General features: G+C 40.3%; 1 protein-coding gene and 1 long non-coding RNA gene across 4 annotated transcripts in view; one reads left to right on the top strand and one right to left on the bottom strand.

The window, feature by feature from the left end:
• Window positions 1–17,570, bottom strand: part of LOC148348732 (uncharacterized) — a 70,698-nt gene that overhangs the window by 45,242 nt on the left and 7,886 nt on the right. For 2 of the 3 annotated variants that reach the window (XR_015847614.1, XR_015847613.1), the window contains exon 2: window positions 3,966–4,097. This is a non-coding gene — a long non-coding RNA (uncharacterized LOC148348732). The remainder of the gene's footprint in view (window positions 1–3,965; window positions 4,098–17,570) is intronic. The other variant, XR_015847615.1, reaches the window with a different exon arrangement.
• On the top strand, window positions 3,766–14,462 carry pi15a (peptidase inhibitor 15a). The gene is made up of 6 exons (XM_088322309.1): window positions 3,766–3,828; window positions 3,910–4,210; window positions 7,335–7,453; window positions 8,914–9,046; window positions 9,922–10,037; window positions 13,752–14,462. The coding sequence occupies exons 2-6, from the start codon at window positions 3,950–3,952 to the stop codon at window positions 13,885–13,887; spliced, it is 765 nt and encodes a 254-aa protein (XP_088178435.1). The 5' UTR covers window positions 3,766–3,828; window positions 3,910–3,949; the 3' UTR covers window positions 13,888–14,462.

The raw sequence follows: 17,570 nt of genomic DNA, 5'->3' as shown, positions 1-17,570 counted from the left end.
CTGCAAAACCCAAAAATCTCTCTATGAAATTTGATGTGGCTTGAAACAATGATCAAACTATTTTACAGAAGTATTGAGGTCAGATAACCTTATGAAATCTGCTGAGTATTTTATATCACTCACACATGTTCTCAATATTGTCATCCAGTGACCATATTGTAACCTCTCTGCATAATGGGATTATTATTTTATGTATTTCAGAAACAGGCGGGGGCAAAACAAATGAATAGAAATTCTAGATACACTCACTTTTTTTCTCCCGCTCTTAAGTATACACAAGTTTTTCACATGCCGCCTCTCCTAGGCCCCAGATGAGGCTCCCTCCCCCTCCCTCTTCCAGTTGCTGGCCCACGCATCAAGTGAACCCAGTGACTTGGTTGCAAGCCTTATAATCAAATTATCAGCAGAATAATTAGGGTGTCGTTCTGCTCTGCGGCGCGGTTTGTTTTCAAAAGCCTTTGATTCCTTTGTAACATTTATCTACCGACGATCAATCTTCCGGTGTGCAAGCCCCCCTCCCCTTGTAAAGGCCCCGCAAAGTCCAGTTTTGATACAGAATGATGACTGAGCAAGGAATAAAAAAAAAAGTAATCAATTGTGAAAATCTTAAAATGTGACATAAATTTGACATTGAGTAAATCTCATCACTTAGAGTTTGGCTTACCGTATATACTCGCATATAAGCCTGTAATGCAAATAAACATTGTCAAGAACCGGAACAGGAGGAGAACCCAAATTTCTCACACAAGCTTTCATTTTAAGGGAAATGGGGCAGTCATGCACGTTAACCCTAACGCAAGTGATTCGGCGATCGTTGGGCGGAGGACGTAAGGCAGCAGTGTGGTGTGGAATGACAGGAAGCCAGAAGCCAATGAGATCGATACCAATTGCACGAGCAGATATCGGACAGATGTGGTCGATACCGGACAGGACGGGACAGACAGGATTGATATCGAAATTAAACAGGACAAACTAGATGGGAACAATACCAGACAGGAAATACCAACAGGAAACCGGACAGAGTCAAAACCCACGTCTTTTGGGCGCGAGGTTCGTTGATGGACTGACAAAGTGTGAGTGAGAGCACTGAGGTTAAATAGAAGGAAAGCCAATCTGTCAACCATGGCAACTGTGACAAACATACCCCCTGAAATTCCTTTGAGATAATAAAAAAATACTTATCCGAAAAGTTGACAAAACATGCACGTGAACAACCATAATGATTAAATTGTGTCGATAATAAAGACAAATATACTGGTAATAAAGATAAAAACAAAACAAATGCATGCAATTTTAAAGTATAAACACTTGTATGCTATTTTTGGTATTTCACAATAATTTTCTCATTTGACCACTAGATGTCGAAACCGGAAATGAGTAGTACAAAACACAAGGAAGAATACCAACTACAGAGACTTAAAGTATCCGAACCGTAGTTTAGATAGTTATGCCTTTTTTTTTTTAAATTGATAGTTTTTTAGTGAATGCCGTTTTTTTTCACCACTAGGAGGCACTGAATAATTCCCCTTTAAGATAACGTTGAATCGCAAGCGGAACTTGCATGTGGCATTGGATTATTGTAATTTCTGGAATCAGTTACAATGACAAGTGAAGAGTTGAGTATTGGTATCAGTATCAATCTAAGAAAGTGGTATTGTGCATTACTTTTGATATTGCCAATGTTGAAATGTGATGACTTTCATTAAAGCCATCCATTCATAGAGTGTAGTCATAAGATAAACTGTATATGAATAATTAAAGGGTGCCCAGCAGTGACATGCAGTCAGGGAAGAGGGGAAAGCGGTGCCTCACCTGTCACAGAAAAATAAAACTAAATGTACATTAAATTGTTACATTTACTTAGTGTTAGTTATTTTTCGTTTAACTTTCCAATGTTTGGACTGTATTCTTCATAATTGCTGAATTTTCACTTAATATCATGAATATTATGAACATATTACTACTTCTGCAGATGCAGAGTGAGGCTTGCAATTCTCTTGCCTCGTGCCAGAGGGCGATAATGAGCCCAGGATTCTGATTTGCAGCACAACTCGGCCCTAACAATAGAATTTGTTAAAGTATGACCATGCTAACAGCAACAAATGAAGCCATCTATTACTTTTTACCTTGTTGCATGGACTTTTTTCATAATGGAGGATTACCTATCTAGCTAATGATGCTTTTTTCAAAAGATGCAGCATTTTGCATATAACTGTACTGTGCAATGACAAACACAATAACTAATATAATATCAGCAAGCGGGGATAAGTGGTTAGCGGGTAGGCGGCACAGTTCTGAGATCATGGGATCAAATCCAGCTAACAGCCCTCCTGTGAGGAATTTGCATGTTTTCCTAGGTGTGAATGAGCGAGTGAATTGTCTGTCTCTGTGTGTCCTGTGACTGGCTGGGAATCAGTTCAGGGTGTCCCCCGCCCACTGTCCGAAGATAGATGGGATGGGCTCCAGCACCCCCGCGATCCTACTGAAGATAAGCTGTGCAGATAATGGATAGATGGATATTAGCAAGCGAAAGGCAGTGTCTGAAATAATTTCTACCTGGACACCCGGGGCGTGCATCTTTTACGTGGGGCGTACAACTTACAAAACGTCTCCGCCCCTGTAGCCGAAAACCATTTCAAGAAAAAAAAAAAAATAATAATAATATTTTTATTTTCAAATCAAACGTTTCCTTTATTCAGATTTCGAAATCTTCGTTCGGTTTGGAAATTTGGGAATTCCGGTTCGTTTGTCAATTTGCATACTCGGCAACCGATCTGAAGCCTGCATCAAATAACTTCGTGCTTCCGGACTCTCGAGCACTATAAGCTCGTGCATTTGCATATCATTTTCCAAAGTAAACGCACAGAACACAAGAAAAATGGATAAGTGGTTAGGTATCAAGACAAAACCTTAGCCCCAGAAGAAAGATTCAAAAGAAGCTAACAACATTGATGACGCTACAAACCGTGAATGTACATTAAAAGCATCGTGGAAAGAGGAGTTCACGTGGCTTGTAGCAGACGATGCAACGCAAACATTGCATGAATGAAGACGAGTAAATACAGGTACATACTGATGGCAGATGGAAAACAGCGATGTCATATCTATCTAATGAATGGTATAAGTAGATTTATAATAAACTTAATTTTAAAGTGTTGTTCTGTTATATATTCTGATTATCCTTAATACTTTGCAGTAATGTTATTTGGGGTTTTTTTTTTTTTTTATTAGTCGTCTTATTGTGCTTCAAGTTGGAAAAAATGGGGCATGCAACTTTATGGCTGGGGAGGCAACTTTTCAGAGTTGCTTGCCCTGGTGTCCGCTAACTTTTTCTCAGGAGTTTCAGACACCGCTAAAGGCAATCAATCCTGTCATATTTTCCTGTTGCATTACCTATCTATTGATGTTTTTTATTCAAAAGGAGCACCACATAGACTTCCCTTCTAAATTAATGTCAGATAGCACGTTTTTTTCTTTGCAACAGGTTATATATTACTTTCTTGCACGGCCAATCAAGTGATGAAAATATGTAGGTTCATTCATTTGTAAATCGGACTGTGCCGCACTAAGCACAGTCACTGCTTGAAATTGAACTCAGCAACTCGCAGGGTTAAATCCAAAAAGTGATGCTGGAGTTCAGGTGACAAGGGGAGGGGAGGGGAGAGGGTGGCCCCCTACCTCCTTGTGCACCCACAACATCGTGCAGCGGCTAGACTATATAAACCCACAGAGATCAACGTCTCCTTTAGAGCTCATAAAGTTTGCAAAGCTGCTGAAACTGCAAGCAAGGACAACTTCGACTTTCTTTGCTGACTCTGCATACAAAAGGTAAGACACTATATAGATGTATATTTCTCACAGCTCATTTGCACCGAAACAACAGAATAATCTAGCCTTTTTTTCTTGCAGGTTTTTTAGACACTACTCTTGGTGTATTGAAAGAGCAAACATGCAGCCTCACTTACTCGCCTTCATCTTTCTGTGCACGCATGGTGGAGCAAGTGCAATGACAACCACTGTCACTTCAGCGCCCTCCCCCGCTCTAAATGTGGGCAACTTTAGCAGCACGGACGCCGGAGTAGACGTCGGCAGCGTTTCTAAAAGCAGAAGGAAGCGTTATATTAGTCAAAGCGACATGGTGGCTATTCTTGATTATCACAACAAAGTGAGGGGCAAGGTCTTCCCCCCCGCGTCTAATATGGAATATATGGTAAGTCCTTTAATGTATTCTTAACATTACTTTCTTAGACTTGTACGCTAGAAACAGAGTGTAGTACGTTTTTTATACACTTACCTGATAAATAGTCTTTATAAATTACTTTAAATTAGCATCAACAATGTATGCTAGCGGAAATGTATCACGGTCATTTTTAAGACGAAGCCAAACTGCTCCTTAAAATATAAAATAAAGCAAATAATATGAATAACCGTCACTTATTCCGCCTTGACATTTTTAGCAAAATTATATTACGACTTAAAATTATAAAAAAAATATAAATAAACTATTAAAAAAGGTCATACGTACAATGCTAATGCTAACGCGATAACGCTAACGTCACTGCCAACGAATATCGATTAGCTCTTTTAAACTCGGGGCCCGCGGGCAACAAGGTGCCCACTAAGGAACAGCTGAGGAGCCCGCGGATTGGTTCGAAAAGTAGCTCACCAGTGCTGGGTCATTGTGATTTTCTAGTAAAATGACTAATTGGTTGACTTGAGTCTGTCTAAACCTACCTCCAATAATCAATCTGGTAATAACATGGTAACAACATTAATTACATGATACGTTTTTAATTTAGAAAAGCATATAGATGGGTTGGAGACCCTTAAAATAAAGGGGCAGTGTTTATTATTTGTAGCATTCTGGTGGTTAAAAAAAAGAACATTTACATTAAAAAATAAAATAATTGATTTGAATAGTAAGCAAAAGATACATGAACTGTCGGATAAAGAGGTTAATACATTTGCATTTATAATGCATAAAAACCTGATCAAAAGGGAACCCATGTATTTGCCCGTCATCTTGCTGCTACGGGTAAAAGAAGTAGCTCTCAACTTCTAAAAGGTTGGCAACCCCTTGTCTAGACTTTCTTTCGTTGATTTTTTTTTTAATTTGTCATTGGATGAGTTAGAAGCCAGGATCCACTCCAAAGTTTGGGTATCTAAGGCCTCAATTTTCTGGAAAATAGCCAATTTTCTTACAGAACTGGAAAAAAGAAATTTTTTGGGATCGAATGCTCAAACGGCTGCCAGTATCCTCACTTCTTTTATGTGACTATTTGGATGGGCGCCTTATAATCAGTTTTGGGCACATTCATGCAAAAAAACATTATTAGTTTCAGTTACTAGTTACTGTACTTCATTTAAAAAGTAATTCCGTTACACCCGAAGGAACCGTGTTACTCTGAAAGTAACCATCTAGTTACAAATGATAGTATACTCTCTAGCTTGCAGACAAACACTTAGCTAAGACACTCCATATCCATTTTGTCTCTGGGCTTATAACTACTCAAAGATCTCCTTCTCCATTTCTGGGTACTTTACAAGTTGTTTTTTCCGCAGGAATGGTGTATTGTAAAAAATAATTTACATTTACAAATGTGTGCCTATAAACTGACCCCCTGATTTCTGTATTATATAGTAATAAATTCAGCTTGGACGCATGTATACTGTCAACAGTAGGGAGAATATCTCCATGAGGAGTAATTCAGCGCTCTCGTACTCCACCATAACTGTATGTATAATATAGGTAGAGATACACAATAAAAACTTCTGATTAAAGAAATCCAATGTTCTTAAATATATATTTTTTCAAAAATTCTACAAAAAATAAGATCTAAGAATAAAAAAGATCAAGAATTAATGTGAAAAAAATCCAACAGTAATAAAACAATCCATAGTTTGTGTTGGCTGCACTTACATCAAATGGACAGTGTGTATTATTTGACCACTAGATGTTGCTATATTGTGCCGTGCGACCAAAAACACATGCTAAAAAGGAATAAGACGAAAAATGACCAAACCACCCTGCCCTGCCTATTGCAAAAAAAAGAAAATAAGGACAAAAGGAAATATAAAGACAAAAATTGGAAAAAGATTACAAAAGGAAAAGGATCAAAATAAATCAAGATGACAGTCGAGTTACAAAATGGTATTAGTATTGCGCTAAAAAGTAAAAAAATAGGTGAGTCCCAACCAATGTTCCCTCTAAGCTGCGTGTGTGCGCAGTTGCGCACTACCCAGAGCTTTTCCGCGCACAAGAAAATAGAGCCAGCTCACAAAGATTAGGGCTCGAAATTGCTAATTAAGAAGCCAATTAAGTCAAAGTTACAGTGCATGAAGGTAAAAATACACGGGTTCCCCTGACACTGTGTGTTAAATGCAGTATTTTGAAGTCAAGGTCGAAGTAGAACGAAGTTGAGTCAAGTCAGTAGAGTTTTTCGAGAACCGGCTTCTTCGGCTTGGCTCTCTAAAGAGTCCCAAACGGCTCTTCAAGTTGTTTTTGCTTCTTTAATCCCTGCACGACCAAATATTATGTAAAATTGTGCACAAAATGACTTAAAGGGGGGAAATAGAACAAAAAAGAAAAAAATACGAAAATGAAAAAATGGTGAAAAGCTGAAGAAAAAAAACAAAAGGAAGGGAAAAAAGGAAAAATTCAGAAAAAGCCGGAAAAAAAGAAAAGGAAGAAACAAAGGGAAAAAAGTAAATAGAGAACAAAAAGAAAAAAGTAACAGCTAGTAAAAAATAAATACAATGAGATTTTTTAAAGGAATTTAAAAAATAAGAAAAAAAACAGGGAAAAAGAAAAGGTTTGTGTTGCATTCAAATAATTTCCAATTATACCAAGTCAATCTTGTTGCCAACATTGTACTTCCACAAAAAAATGTGATAAAATACAGTTCTGTATCTTGCAACCGACTCAATAAGCCCCCAAAAATGTTAGTATTATGCGACAAAAGATACCAGGGGAAAAAAAAAGAAATGGAAATCTTGTGAAAGAATTGTTGTAAAAACAAATGACCTTTGTAGGCCATAAAACCTTTGCAATAATACATGAGTCAATTCATTCAAAAGTGAAATCAAATTTTGCATTGCAGGAAACTCAGCAAAATGTAAGTTTGGACATGTTTGATAATGACTTTAGTTGCCACACTTGGGATTGCCGTTGCTCACTGTTGTTTCAAGCGTTGCTCACCGACTTTGTGTGAACGCTCAGACCCGTAAGGAAAATGACAGGGAACATTGGTCCCAACACTGCCGATTTATGGCGTTCTACGAAGCGGGTCCGGAGTTTATATTCAATGAGACTTTTGTGTAATTTGTGTGTTCAGGTTTGGGACGATACTCTGGCCAAGTCAGCTGAGAGTTGGGCCCACGCCTGCATGTGGGAGCACGGCCCGTCCCACCTCCTTCGTTTTCTGGGTCAGAACCTCTCCGTCAGGACGGGACGGTAGGTGAACTCTGAACCCCTTACCCAATCACCCGTCCCCGGCCGCAACCTCCCCTAAGGCGACATCTGCTTCGGCGCTCTCGGCAGGGGGGGGGGGGGGAACCGCGTTGCCTCACGGTCACGGTCGTTGCGTGGCTGGGGCCCCGCTTTTTTTTTCTCCCTTCGCAACGATGACCCCGGCCCAGGAATGCTCGCGCTACCCCTCGGATAAACAGACGCTAATGTTTTCTGGCTTGACCCATTCAGTCGCTCTTGACTTTCCATGTGGGACTGTTAGATTATCAAAATAGGTCACTGAGTATGTTGTCCATCAATACTAAGTTTATTATTTAAATAACTTAATAACATTACTCATTTAGTTGTCATAAATGCACTCACGTTCATTCACATATTTGAATGAAGTATTTACTTGCTGCATCCTTTCGTATCAGTACTTTCCCACAGATGGTTTCACGCTAATCTTGTCATACAATCTTCAAAATCCAATGCAGTTTCAATCAAAAGTCTCGTGTTCATTGAGATCCTGTTTTATCATGTAACATGTGTTCCCAGGAGAGCTTGTTTCATGTTCAATTTTGCATAAACCACGCCTTTCTCCTATAAGTGTCACGGTTGCCATGGCGCCCAATTGGCCCCGCCCGTGTGGCGCCAGATGCAGCTCATTAACAGATTGGCTTTCTGTTTTTTTAAGCTCAGCGCGCTCTCTCTTACTTACGAAGTTCTGCCCTGCAAGACATGGGTTTTGGACTCGGTCCTGTTCTTGTTGGTATTTCCTGCCCGGTATTGTTGCCGTTTAATTTTGGTTTCCAGTTTTGTTTCCATCTATTTTCGTCCTGTTTATTATTTTCTCCAGTTTTCGTTCCCGTCTAGTTTCTCCTGTTTATTTTAGATATCCTGATTCATTATCTATCATGCCTGTCTGTCCCGTCCTGTCCGGTATCAACTCGGGCAGTTGGTATCTATCCCGTCGGCCTCTGGCTTCCTATCTTTCCACGCCAGACCGCTGGCTACTTGCATAACTCCCCATTTCCCGTAAAATAAAAGGCTTGTGTGAGAAACGTCACGCGTTTGGGTCCTGATCCTGTGGTATTATGATGGATGACAAATCAAGATTTAAGTATCGGTCTTAAAAAATGCATCAAACAGTCCTAGTTTGTATTGTAACCTATTATGAGAGGAATTATAGATAAATCAAACCTAGCATTTCCTAAATCCAAGATTGAGTCTTAAAAGTGTGGTATGGAAGTCTTTTGTGATTCGGTAACGAGTTATAAAAGGAATGATGAGAGAATCGCTACAAAAATTTCTTAAATCGAACAGTCTAGTCTCGTGATTGGATAACCCATCATTTGCCGAATCCAATCGAACCGCCGCACGTCATTTCCATGAAACTGATGCACGAGAGATAAGATGTGAGGTTTCTAATGCGATGTGAGGTTCTGATGTTCTCCTCTTTGCAGGTATCGTTCCATCCTTCAGCTTGTGAAGCCATGGTACGACGAAGTCAGAGATTACTCCTTTCCTTACCCTCGTGACTGCAACCCCAGATGCCCCCTGAGATGCTACGGTCCCATGTGCACCCATTATACACAGGTAGGAACAAGACTATTTGATATACAGTGAAGAAAATACGTATTTGAACACACTGCTATTTTGCGGTTTCTCCCACTTCGAAATCATGGAGGGGTCTGAACTTTTCATTGTAGGTGCATGTCCACTGTGAGGGAGATAAACTAAAAAGAAAAATCCAGAAATCACAATGCATTTTTTTTCACGATTTATTTGTGTGATAGAGCTGCAAATAAGTATTTGAACACCTGTGTATCATCTAGAATTCTGACCCTGAAAGACATGTTAGTCCACCCAGTACAAGTCCACCTGCACTCCATGTATGATCCTGAATCGGATGTACCTGTTTGAGGTCATAAGCCGCATAAAGACACCTGTCCACCCCCATACGCATGACTTTAACTTGTAACATGGCGAAGACCAAAGACACTAGAGACAAAATTGTACACCTCTGGCTGGAAAGGGCTAAAGATCAATTGCCAAGCAGCTTGGTGAAAAAAGGGTCTTTGGAGGGAGCTCAAAGGGTACAATCCGAAGAACACCGTCCCTACTGTGAAGCATGGGGGTGGTTTCATCATGCTTTTGGGGTGTTTTTCTGCACATGGTACAGGACGAATGCACTGCATTAAATAGAGGATGACTGCGGGCCGTGTATGGTGAGATTTTGGGGAACAACTTCCTTCCCTCAGTCAGAGCATTGAGGATGGGTCGTGACTGGGTCTTTCAACAATTGCTGGGATGGGCTCCAGCACCCCCGCGACCCTACTGAGGATAAGCGGTGCAGCCAATGAGATGAGATGATATATATATATTTATAAAGGCCACAAGCAGAGAAATGTGTGCGTGAATACACATTATTCCAGAAGTGTTCTAAATGAATATCATGAAATGTTTTTCAGATGGTGTGGGCCACGACCAACAAAGTGGGCTGCGCTGTCCACACCTGCCACAACATGAACGTTTGGGGTTCCGTGTGGAAACGGGCCACGTATTTAGTCTGCAACTACTCGCCCAAGTAAGCCCCCCGCATATCACTACTTATACCGACGAACCCGCTCACCCGAATACGGCCGGGCCGCGGCGAATTTAATCCGTGCCGACCCGTGAAAGGCCACCCGTGTCGCCGGGGCCACTCCGATAACCTCGGTACAAGCCGGTGAACGGGTACTCGCTAAAGCTCTTGAGAAGAAACAAAAGGGGGCTGGGGAGGATTCCGAGATTTAAGGCCCGTTTGGATTCGAGGGGCAAGGTTATTTCATCCAGTTTGTTTGCCATATTTGAGATGCACACTACTGTTAACGATTGGCTGGCAACCAGTTCAGGGTGTCCCCTGCCCACTGCTTGCTGGGATGGGCTCCAGCACCCCCGCATCCCTACTGAGGATAACCGGTGTGGCTAATGAGACTACTGTTAACGTTAGATGCTACTTGAGGAACAGGAAAACGTCTATTTCTCAATTTATACACTAGCCCACTAGCATACCTGTCAACCTGTACGTTTTTGCAGTACAAAGTACGTTTATTATGCTTTTTAAGACGTGTACGACATACAGGAAAATCTGTACGGAAAAACGCAAATTTGTCAATGATGGGTACCATCTGGTATACACCGACGATCACGAAACGGCAAATCAATCGAGTTCCCCGCGGTAGCCTCTATCTCGGTATCGTTTTGTTTGGTTGCAAACGAAGCGAGCGGCTCGATGCTACTGTGCGCATGCATCTGCCGCCTCGGATTTCATGTGGTACTTCTGTAGTGAAAGGAAGTCCGTCCCTTTTAAGAGAACCGGCCTTTTCGGCTCAACTCATTCAAGAGAGCCGGCTCTCAAACGGCTCACTTGCTTTGATGCATTATATGACGAATGATGATGTTGTATAAAGAAGGTACGAAAAAAAGGAAGTATAAAAGGAGAAAAAAAAAAAAAAAAAAAAAAAAAAAAAAAGACAGGTTTGTGGTGATCCCTTTAATCAGTATATTACCAGCATTAATTTAATGCAGAAAATGAATTCATAATTTGAATAAGAAAATTCTACTTAATTCTATTTGCATGTATTTTTTCCTTCTACAGTGAACGTCCATTTTTGAACTTTTTGATGATAAACCTCATTCATGTCGAGCAACTCGGGATCTCACAACAAAATGTTAACAATATATATAATAGAACGAAACACATGTACAATAGAACACGTTTGAAAAAAAATATGATTTTTTTTTTTGTATTTTGTAAGGGAAAATACGACAGTATTTGTAAGGGCATGGGGCCCTAGAGGTTGACAGGTATGCACTAGTGTCGGAAATCTTTAGTTTTTAGGTATGCATGAAATAGCTTTGATTTCTGAGACCAAGAATAGACATAAAAGTTCTCTTTCTCTTGCTTTTTCCGAATGTTTAATCACACCCACAAATGTGATGCTCCGGATATTTGACTAACTCAAAGATAGGTCAGTTTTATAGCTAAGCTGGGGTTTTCTAACCATCCATTAGCCTCGTAACACAATTCGCTAACACAATGTACTATTAGAACACGCTGGTTTCTAGAAACTGGCCTTTGTCGACCTACAGTAAAGGAAATACGTTTTTGAACACCTTGCTATCATGCATTGTGATTTCTGGCTTTTTCTTTTTAGTTTATCTCTCTCACAGTGAACATGCACCTACGATGAAAATCCCACACCCCCTTCATGATTTCTAAGTGGGAGAAATAGCAAAATAGTAGGGTGTTAAAATACTTATTTACTCTACTGTGTGTGGATATTGCATTGAAACCAGAGATTTGCAGCTAAAATAGTTACAAAATCAAATTATGTCGTGTATCTCTTATTAAAGTTTGGGGAAAAAACGGTGGATTTTCTTCAAATAATAAGGATATTTCTAAGCTATGTACGGAACCGCGCCCATTGATGACCCACTTGTTATGACTCGTACGAGTCGACGTGACCTGGCTTTAATCGCACCGTTCATCACTCAAATCCTCCTTACTTTAGCGGTCGTATGTTGGAAAAACTACAATCCATCCAAGTACTGATACGGTGGATTTATAGCCGTGAGATTAGCCTGTGCTAGCTACAAATCAAGGATTCCGCTTTTTGTTATTTTGGAGTGTTTGCAAGAGCGCCTACAGTTTTAAAACGCCAAAGGCGGATAGAGCAACAGCAGGAATCAAGAGGTTTAGTTAGCTAAATAACTAACTAGCTATTTTTAGCTAACTCATGTGAGTGTGGTCACAGAATAACAATCACCCAAGTGATCTTTAGCTATTCCCAAATACACTGACTATCGTGACAATGTGCTCTACACCTTGGCTACCCAACTTGCTAGCTAGATTTCATTGATTGTGTTTAAGTCTTTAGCAATCAGGCTAACATATAAACTATCTACATGCAGTTGTTGTGTAGTCCACTATCCAGCAAGATGGGTAACTTTCATGAGGGTGAAGTCTTTACATCTAACTAAGAAATTAGCTTTAATGGACTGGCTGTCTGTAGCTATACGGCTAACAGAATGGCTGGTGTGTATTTTTGATTTTTAGCAATCAGGCTAACATATAAACTATCTACATGCAGTTGTTGTGTAGTCCACTCTCCAGCAAACTGGCTAGCTTTCATGAGGTTGAAGTCTTTATATCTAACTAATAAATTAGCTTTAATGGACTGGCTGTCTGTAGCTATACGGCTAACAGAATGGCTGTTGTGTATGTGTGATTTTTAGCAATCAGGCTAACACATAAATTATCTACATGCAGTTGTTGTGCAGTCCACTCTCCAGCCAGCTGGCTAGCTTTTACGAGGGTGAAGTCTTTACATCTAACAAATTAGCTTGAGTGGACGGGTTGTCTGTAGCTATACGGCTAACAGAATGGCTGTTGTGTATGTGACATTTTTTAGCAATCATGCTAATGGTGTAATATTGAAATATGTCACTGCATATGGTCACAATTGTTTGAGTTTTCCAGTTCGATCATTTTCATTATTTTAATCATTATTTTGATCAAGTAAGTAGAGATCAATGCGCCTGATATTCGAAAGTAGCTATATACTTATTTACCGTAAATTCCGGACTATAGAGCGCACCTGATTATACGCCGCACCCACCACATTTCGGGAGGAAAACCGATTTTGTACATACACAAGCCGCACCTGTATATTGGCTGCATGCGCTCACATTGAAAAAAAACGCAATACAAACACGAAATTAACCCATACCCAATATAGTCGGTGTTTTTAACAATTAAAGTAAGATTTAAGAGACTGCTCCACTAGCTAAAATGGAAGTGTGGTCATTAGCTAGTAAGCTAACAAGTAGGTACTATGAAAAATGTGGTCTAGGTTTGGCTAGCTGGCTAGATTTCCTGAAAATGTGTTTTTAACAATTAAAGCAAGATTTAAGAAACTGCTCCAATAGTTAAAATGAAAGTGTGGTCGTTAGCTAGTTAGCTAACAAGTAGGTACGATGAAAAATGTGGTCTAGGTTCAGCTAGCCGGCTAGATATCCTGAAAATGTGTTTTTAACAATTAAAGTAAGATTTAATATTCATAAAAGCATGTTGTTTTTAATCTATGTAGCTAACAATTCCCAAAAGTGTTAGCGATTTTGCTAACTTGTTATCATAACTGTGTTGTCCTTAACTTGAAAGCGAGCTAGGTTATACAGTGTATATCTAACTGGAAACAGTAGCTGCAAAATAAACGGTCATGGTCTAATAACCGTGCCCTCTGTTTTTCTTTCGTAGGGGTAATTGGATCGGAGAGGCTCCCTATAAAGTCGGGGTCCCCTGTTCCGCGTGCCCCCCCAGCTACGGCGGCTCATGCAGCAACAATATGTGCTTCCCTGCGCTCAAGACCAACTACCTGCACTGGTTCAAGTAAAAAAAACAAAAAATATTCCCCTTGGTTCCCTGCTACACCACCACAGAGACACGATTTGTATCTCAAGGCGGAAGGATTTGCACATCCAGTTTGTTTTGTATATATGGCTTATTTAAAAACACAACGTATTTGAAGGCAGCAGACCATTTGGAAAACGTGTACATGATTTGTAAATTAATGGAACCGTATCCTTTTTTTTTTTTACTTGCCTGAACTGTTTTGTTTTGTATTTATATGTAGAAGGGGTCCTCAAAACACGCATTCCCGAGTGTTGCTATGTATGTTTTCGGTGATGTAGCAACGCTAACATCACCAGAGCTGCTCACGCGTGCTCACTAGGGTGTTACGGGGGCATCGCACTTCTACGTTGTGTGCTCGAGACTTTTTTCGGAATGTCGGAGAAAATATTTCAAACGGGCGCCGGCAGAGCACGCCAGACGCTAAATTTGTGGGCGTCTATTTTTGGCCTGTGAGGAATTGGCAAAAGTGCACTTAGTAAGTTACGATGTACAGTACGTTTTGTTTTTGTGCATATTTTTGGGGTTTTACGGTTGGCACTGTCGTCAAAAGTCAATTGCCAGTTTCTCGGTTCACTTTTAGGTTTATTTTTTAGGTCTACAACCGTTATCTGCCTTAAACTCTACATTGGTATTTTTTAATATTTTTCTGTTTTGTGATGCAGTTTAGGAGCAAAACACTCAAGTGCACCTTAATTATTTGTAAATCTCCAAAAATCCCCCAACATTTCTTTTTGGTGACTGTGTATGTATTTGTTTTCATCTTGATTATCCTTAAAGGGACACTGTGTAATATTTGACCGCTAGATGTCCCCTAGCGTGTCTTACGACCGAAAACGAGTCCTAAAAAGTAGAACTACGGCGACTCAGATTGACCAAACCACGGCATTTATTATTATTCTCATTTTTTGGGCTAAACGTTTCGCAAGCTTTTTGTTTTATTTGGGTACCCGTAGCAGCAAGAAAATCCTGTAAGCTCACTCACGGTACGCTTCTTTGTCACGGTTGCCATGGCGCCCAATTGGCCCCGCCCGTGTGGCGCCAGCTGCAGCTTGTTGACAGATTGGCTTTCCGTCTATTTAAGCTCAGTGCTCTAATTTTTCTTAGTCAACAACTTCTGCCCCGCAAGACGTGGGTTTCGACTCGATCCTGTTCCTGATGCTATTTCCTGTCCGGTATTGTTCCCGTTTATTTTGCCCTTTTTAATTTCGGTTTCCAGTTTTGTTTCCGTCTATTTTTGTCCTGTTTATCATTTTCTCCAGTTTTCATTCCCGTCTAGTTTCTCCTGATTATTTTCGAAATCCTGACTCATTATCCATCCTGTCTTTCCTGTCCGGTATCGACCCCATCTGTCCGATATCTACTCGGGCAATTGGAGACGATCTAGTCGGTCTCTGGCTTCCTGTCTTTCCACGCCAGACCGCTGCCTGAAGTGCATGACTCCCCATTTCCCGTAAAATAAAGGCTTGTGAGAAAACGTCACGCGTTTGGGTCCTGATCCAGTTCTGGTTCCTGACATCCTTGTGTTGTAAAATTAAATGTATCGACTTACGAGGATTTTAAAAGTAGCAGATTACGTATTTCCTACAATTAAACCCCTCTTTTTAAGTTTTTTTTTTACCACTAGGAGGCGCTAAATATTACACAATGTCCCTTTAAACCACAATTCATGTATAAATTGTTCATTTTTATAACGGGAAATATTGATACTGCATTTATTTTGTATCGTTTTTGTGAAATGATTGTGTAAACCTCGAAACAAGTTTGCAGTTTATTGATAACGAAGCACTAGCAAAAAAAAAAAACGATTTTTAAAATGAAAACTTTCATCCATTACCGTAACGTTCCGCACTGACTACAAAGCCGTTCATGCAAAGAACTGCTGTTTTGTATGGAAAATTGTTAGGAATATTGTTTTAAATGGCAAAATGTGTGGTGATTAGCATGTAGCATAACATGGAAGAAATCACATGTATTTTTTGAATGGAATGAATGGAAATGCTTGTCTTTTTTACCCTTGTACTGTGGAGTTTAATGAAGAAATGTAGCATTCCATATTTACACTCTCAATAAGTGCCACAATTAAACTGAATGTAAATAATTAAATCACCTGTGTGAGATTTTTACGCTGCTGTGCATATTCTGAACACTAGGGGGCAGTATATTTCAATAGAAGCAGGAAAATTCAGAACTTCTATAATAAGTCATAACGACTGTTCTTTAGGCAGCACGGTGGGTGGGTGGTTAACACATCCACGGCATAGTTCTGAGGTCATGGGATCAAACCTTCATGTGTGGAGTTTGCATGTTCTCCCTGTGCCTGCGTGGGATTCCTCCGGGCACTCCAGTTACCTCCCACATTCCAAAAACATGCATGTCAGGTTTATTGGCCGGTCCGAATTTTCCCTAGCAACCAGTTCAGGGTGTCCCCTGCCCAGTGCCCGAAGATAGCTGGGATGGGCTCCAGCACCCCCGCGACCCTACTGAGGATAAGCGGTGCAGATAACGGATGGGCCATTCTCCAAAGAGGATAAATACAATACACACCTTGCAACACTAATGATTCAATTGAATTGTCACTCTAGTTGCTGTACCCTAGCAAAAACATTAAATTCAATAAGTTAACTGTGGCAGGGTGGATAACTGGTGAGCAGGTTCAGGGTTCAATTCCAGCTTCCATCCTTTATGTGTGGTTAAGTGGTTAGAAAATATATTACTCGTCTTTAAGAAGTCAACGATACCAAATGTCATTACAGAATTCCTCTACCCAAAACTGACAAGTGCATATAAATGAAACAAATGATTTTTTTTATATCCTCCCAATTGCTCAGTCTTAGTTCTTGATTGTACATCCACGGGAGGTAAGCTAATAATTATATTGGCCAGAAATATGGATACACTGGAACCTCGGTTCTCGACCATAATCCGTTCCGGAACCCTGTTCGAAAACCGATTTGTTCAATCACGGAAATCGTTTTTCCCATTAAAAGTAATGTAAAATCATTTTAATCCGTTCCAGCACCCTGAATGTTTACCATGAGCGTAAACATGAAGCTAACCCAGGCTAATCGTGCGTTAGCGTAATGTTCCGTACGAAAGATAACGCTAACACGAACGTGTAAAAATAAAAAAAAGGATTATGAATAGGATTTCTTACCTTTGTGGTGGACGGTGGGGAGAGAAAAATCCTCAAAAGTTTTTCAACCTCTTCCAAAACTTGCGGCAGTTGCTTGCTTATAGCGCTAACTTCCTTAGCCGCATCACTCGATTTCACAGCCTCCTTATTCTTTACTATCATACTGATAGTAGATTTAGCCACGCTGTATTCACTAGCAAGATCGGAAATTCGTACACCTCTTTCATATTTAGCTATTATGTCTTTCTTAAAGGAAATAATTGTACGAACAACTTGTCTTTTTTCACCTGTCCTGCTTGCACCGACCTTCTTCGGAGGCATAATTAGGGGCTAAAACACCCGTACGCCGCTCAGCATCGCGCCCTAGCGTACCGGCGTTCGAACTCCGATTTTTTGACCGAACAGCGAAGCAAGAATTTCTCAAAATTTTGGGTCGAACACCGATTTGTCCGAACTGAGAGGCGTTCGAAAAGAGAGGTTCCGCTGTACTTAAGACATAAGGTATATTCGCTTTGTAAGAGAAGTGAAAT

The sequence above is a fragment of the Urocampus carinirostris genome, chromosome 18, assembly GCF_059441175.1.
Source record: "Urocampus carinirostris isolate Australia breed hairy pipefish chromosome 18, RoL_Ucar_1.0, whole genome shotgun sequence".
Lineage (NCBI taxonomy): Eukaryota > Metazoa > Chordata > Actinopteri > Syngnathiformes > Syngnathidae > Urocampus > Urocampus carinirostris.
The sequence above is the reverse complement of the archived record's forward strand: the minus strand, read 5'-3'. Positions and strand labels throughout refer to the sequence as shown.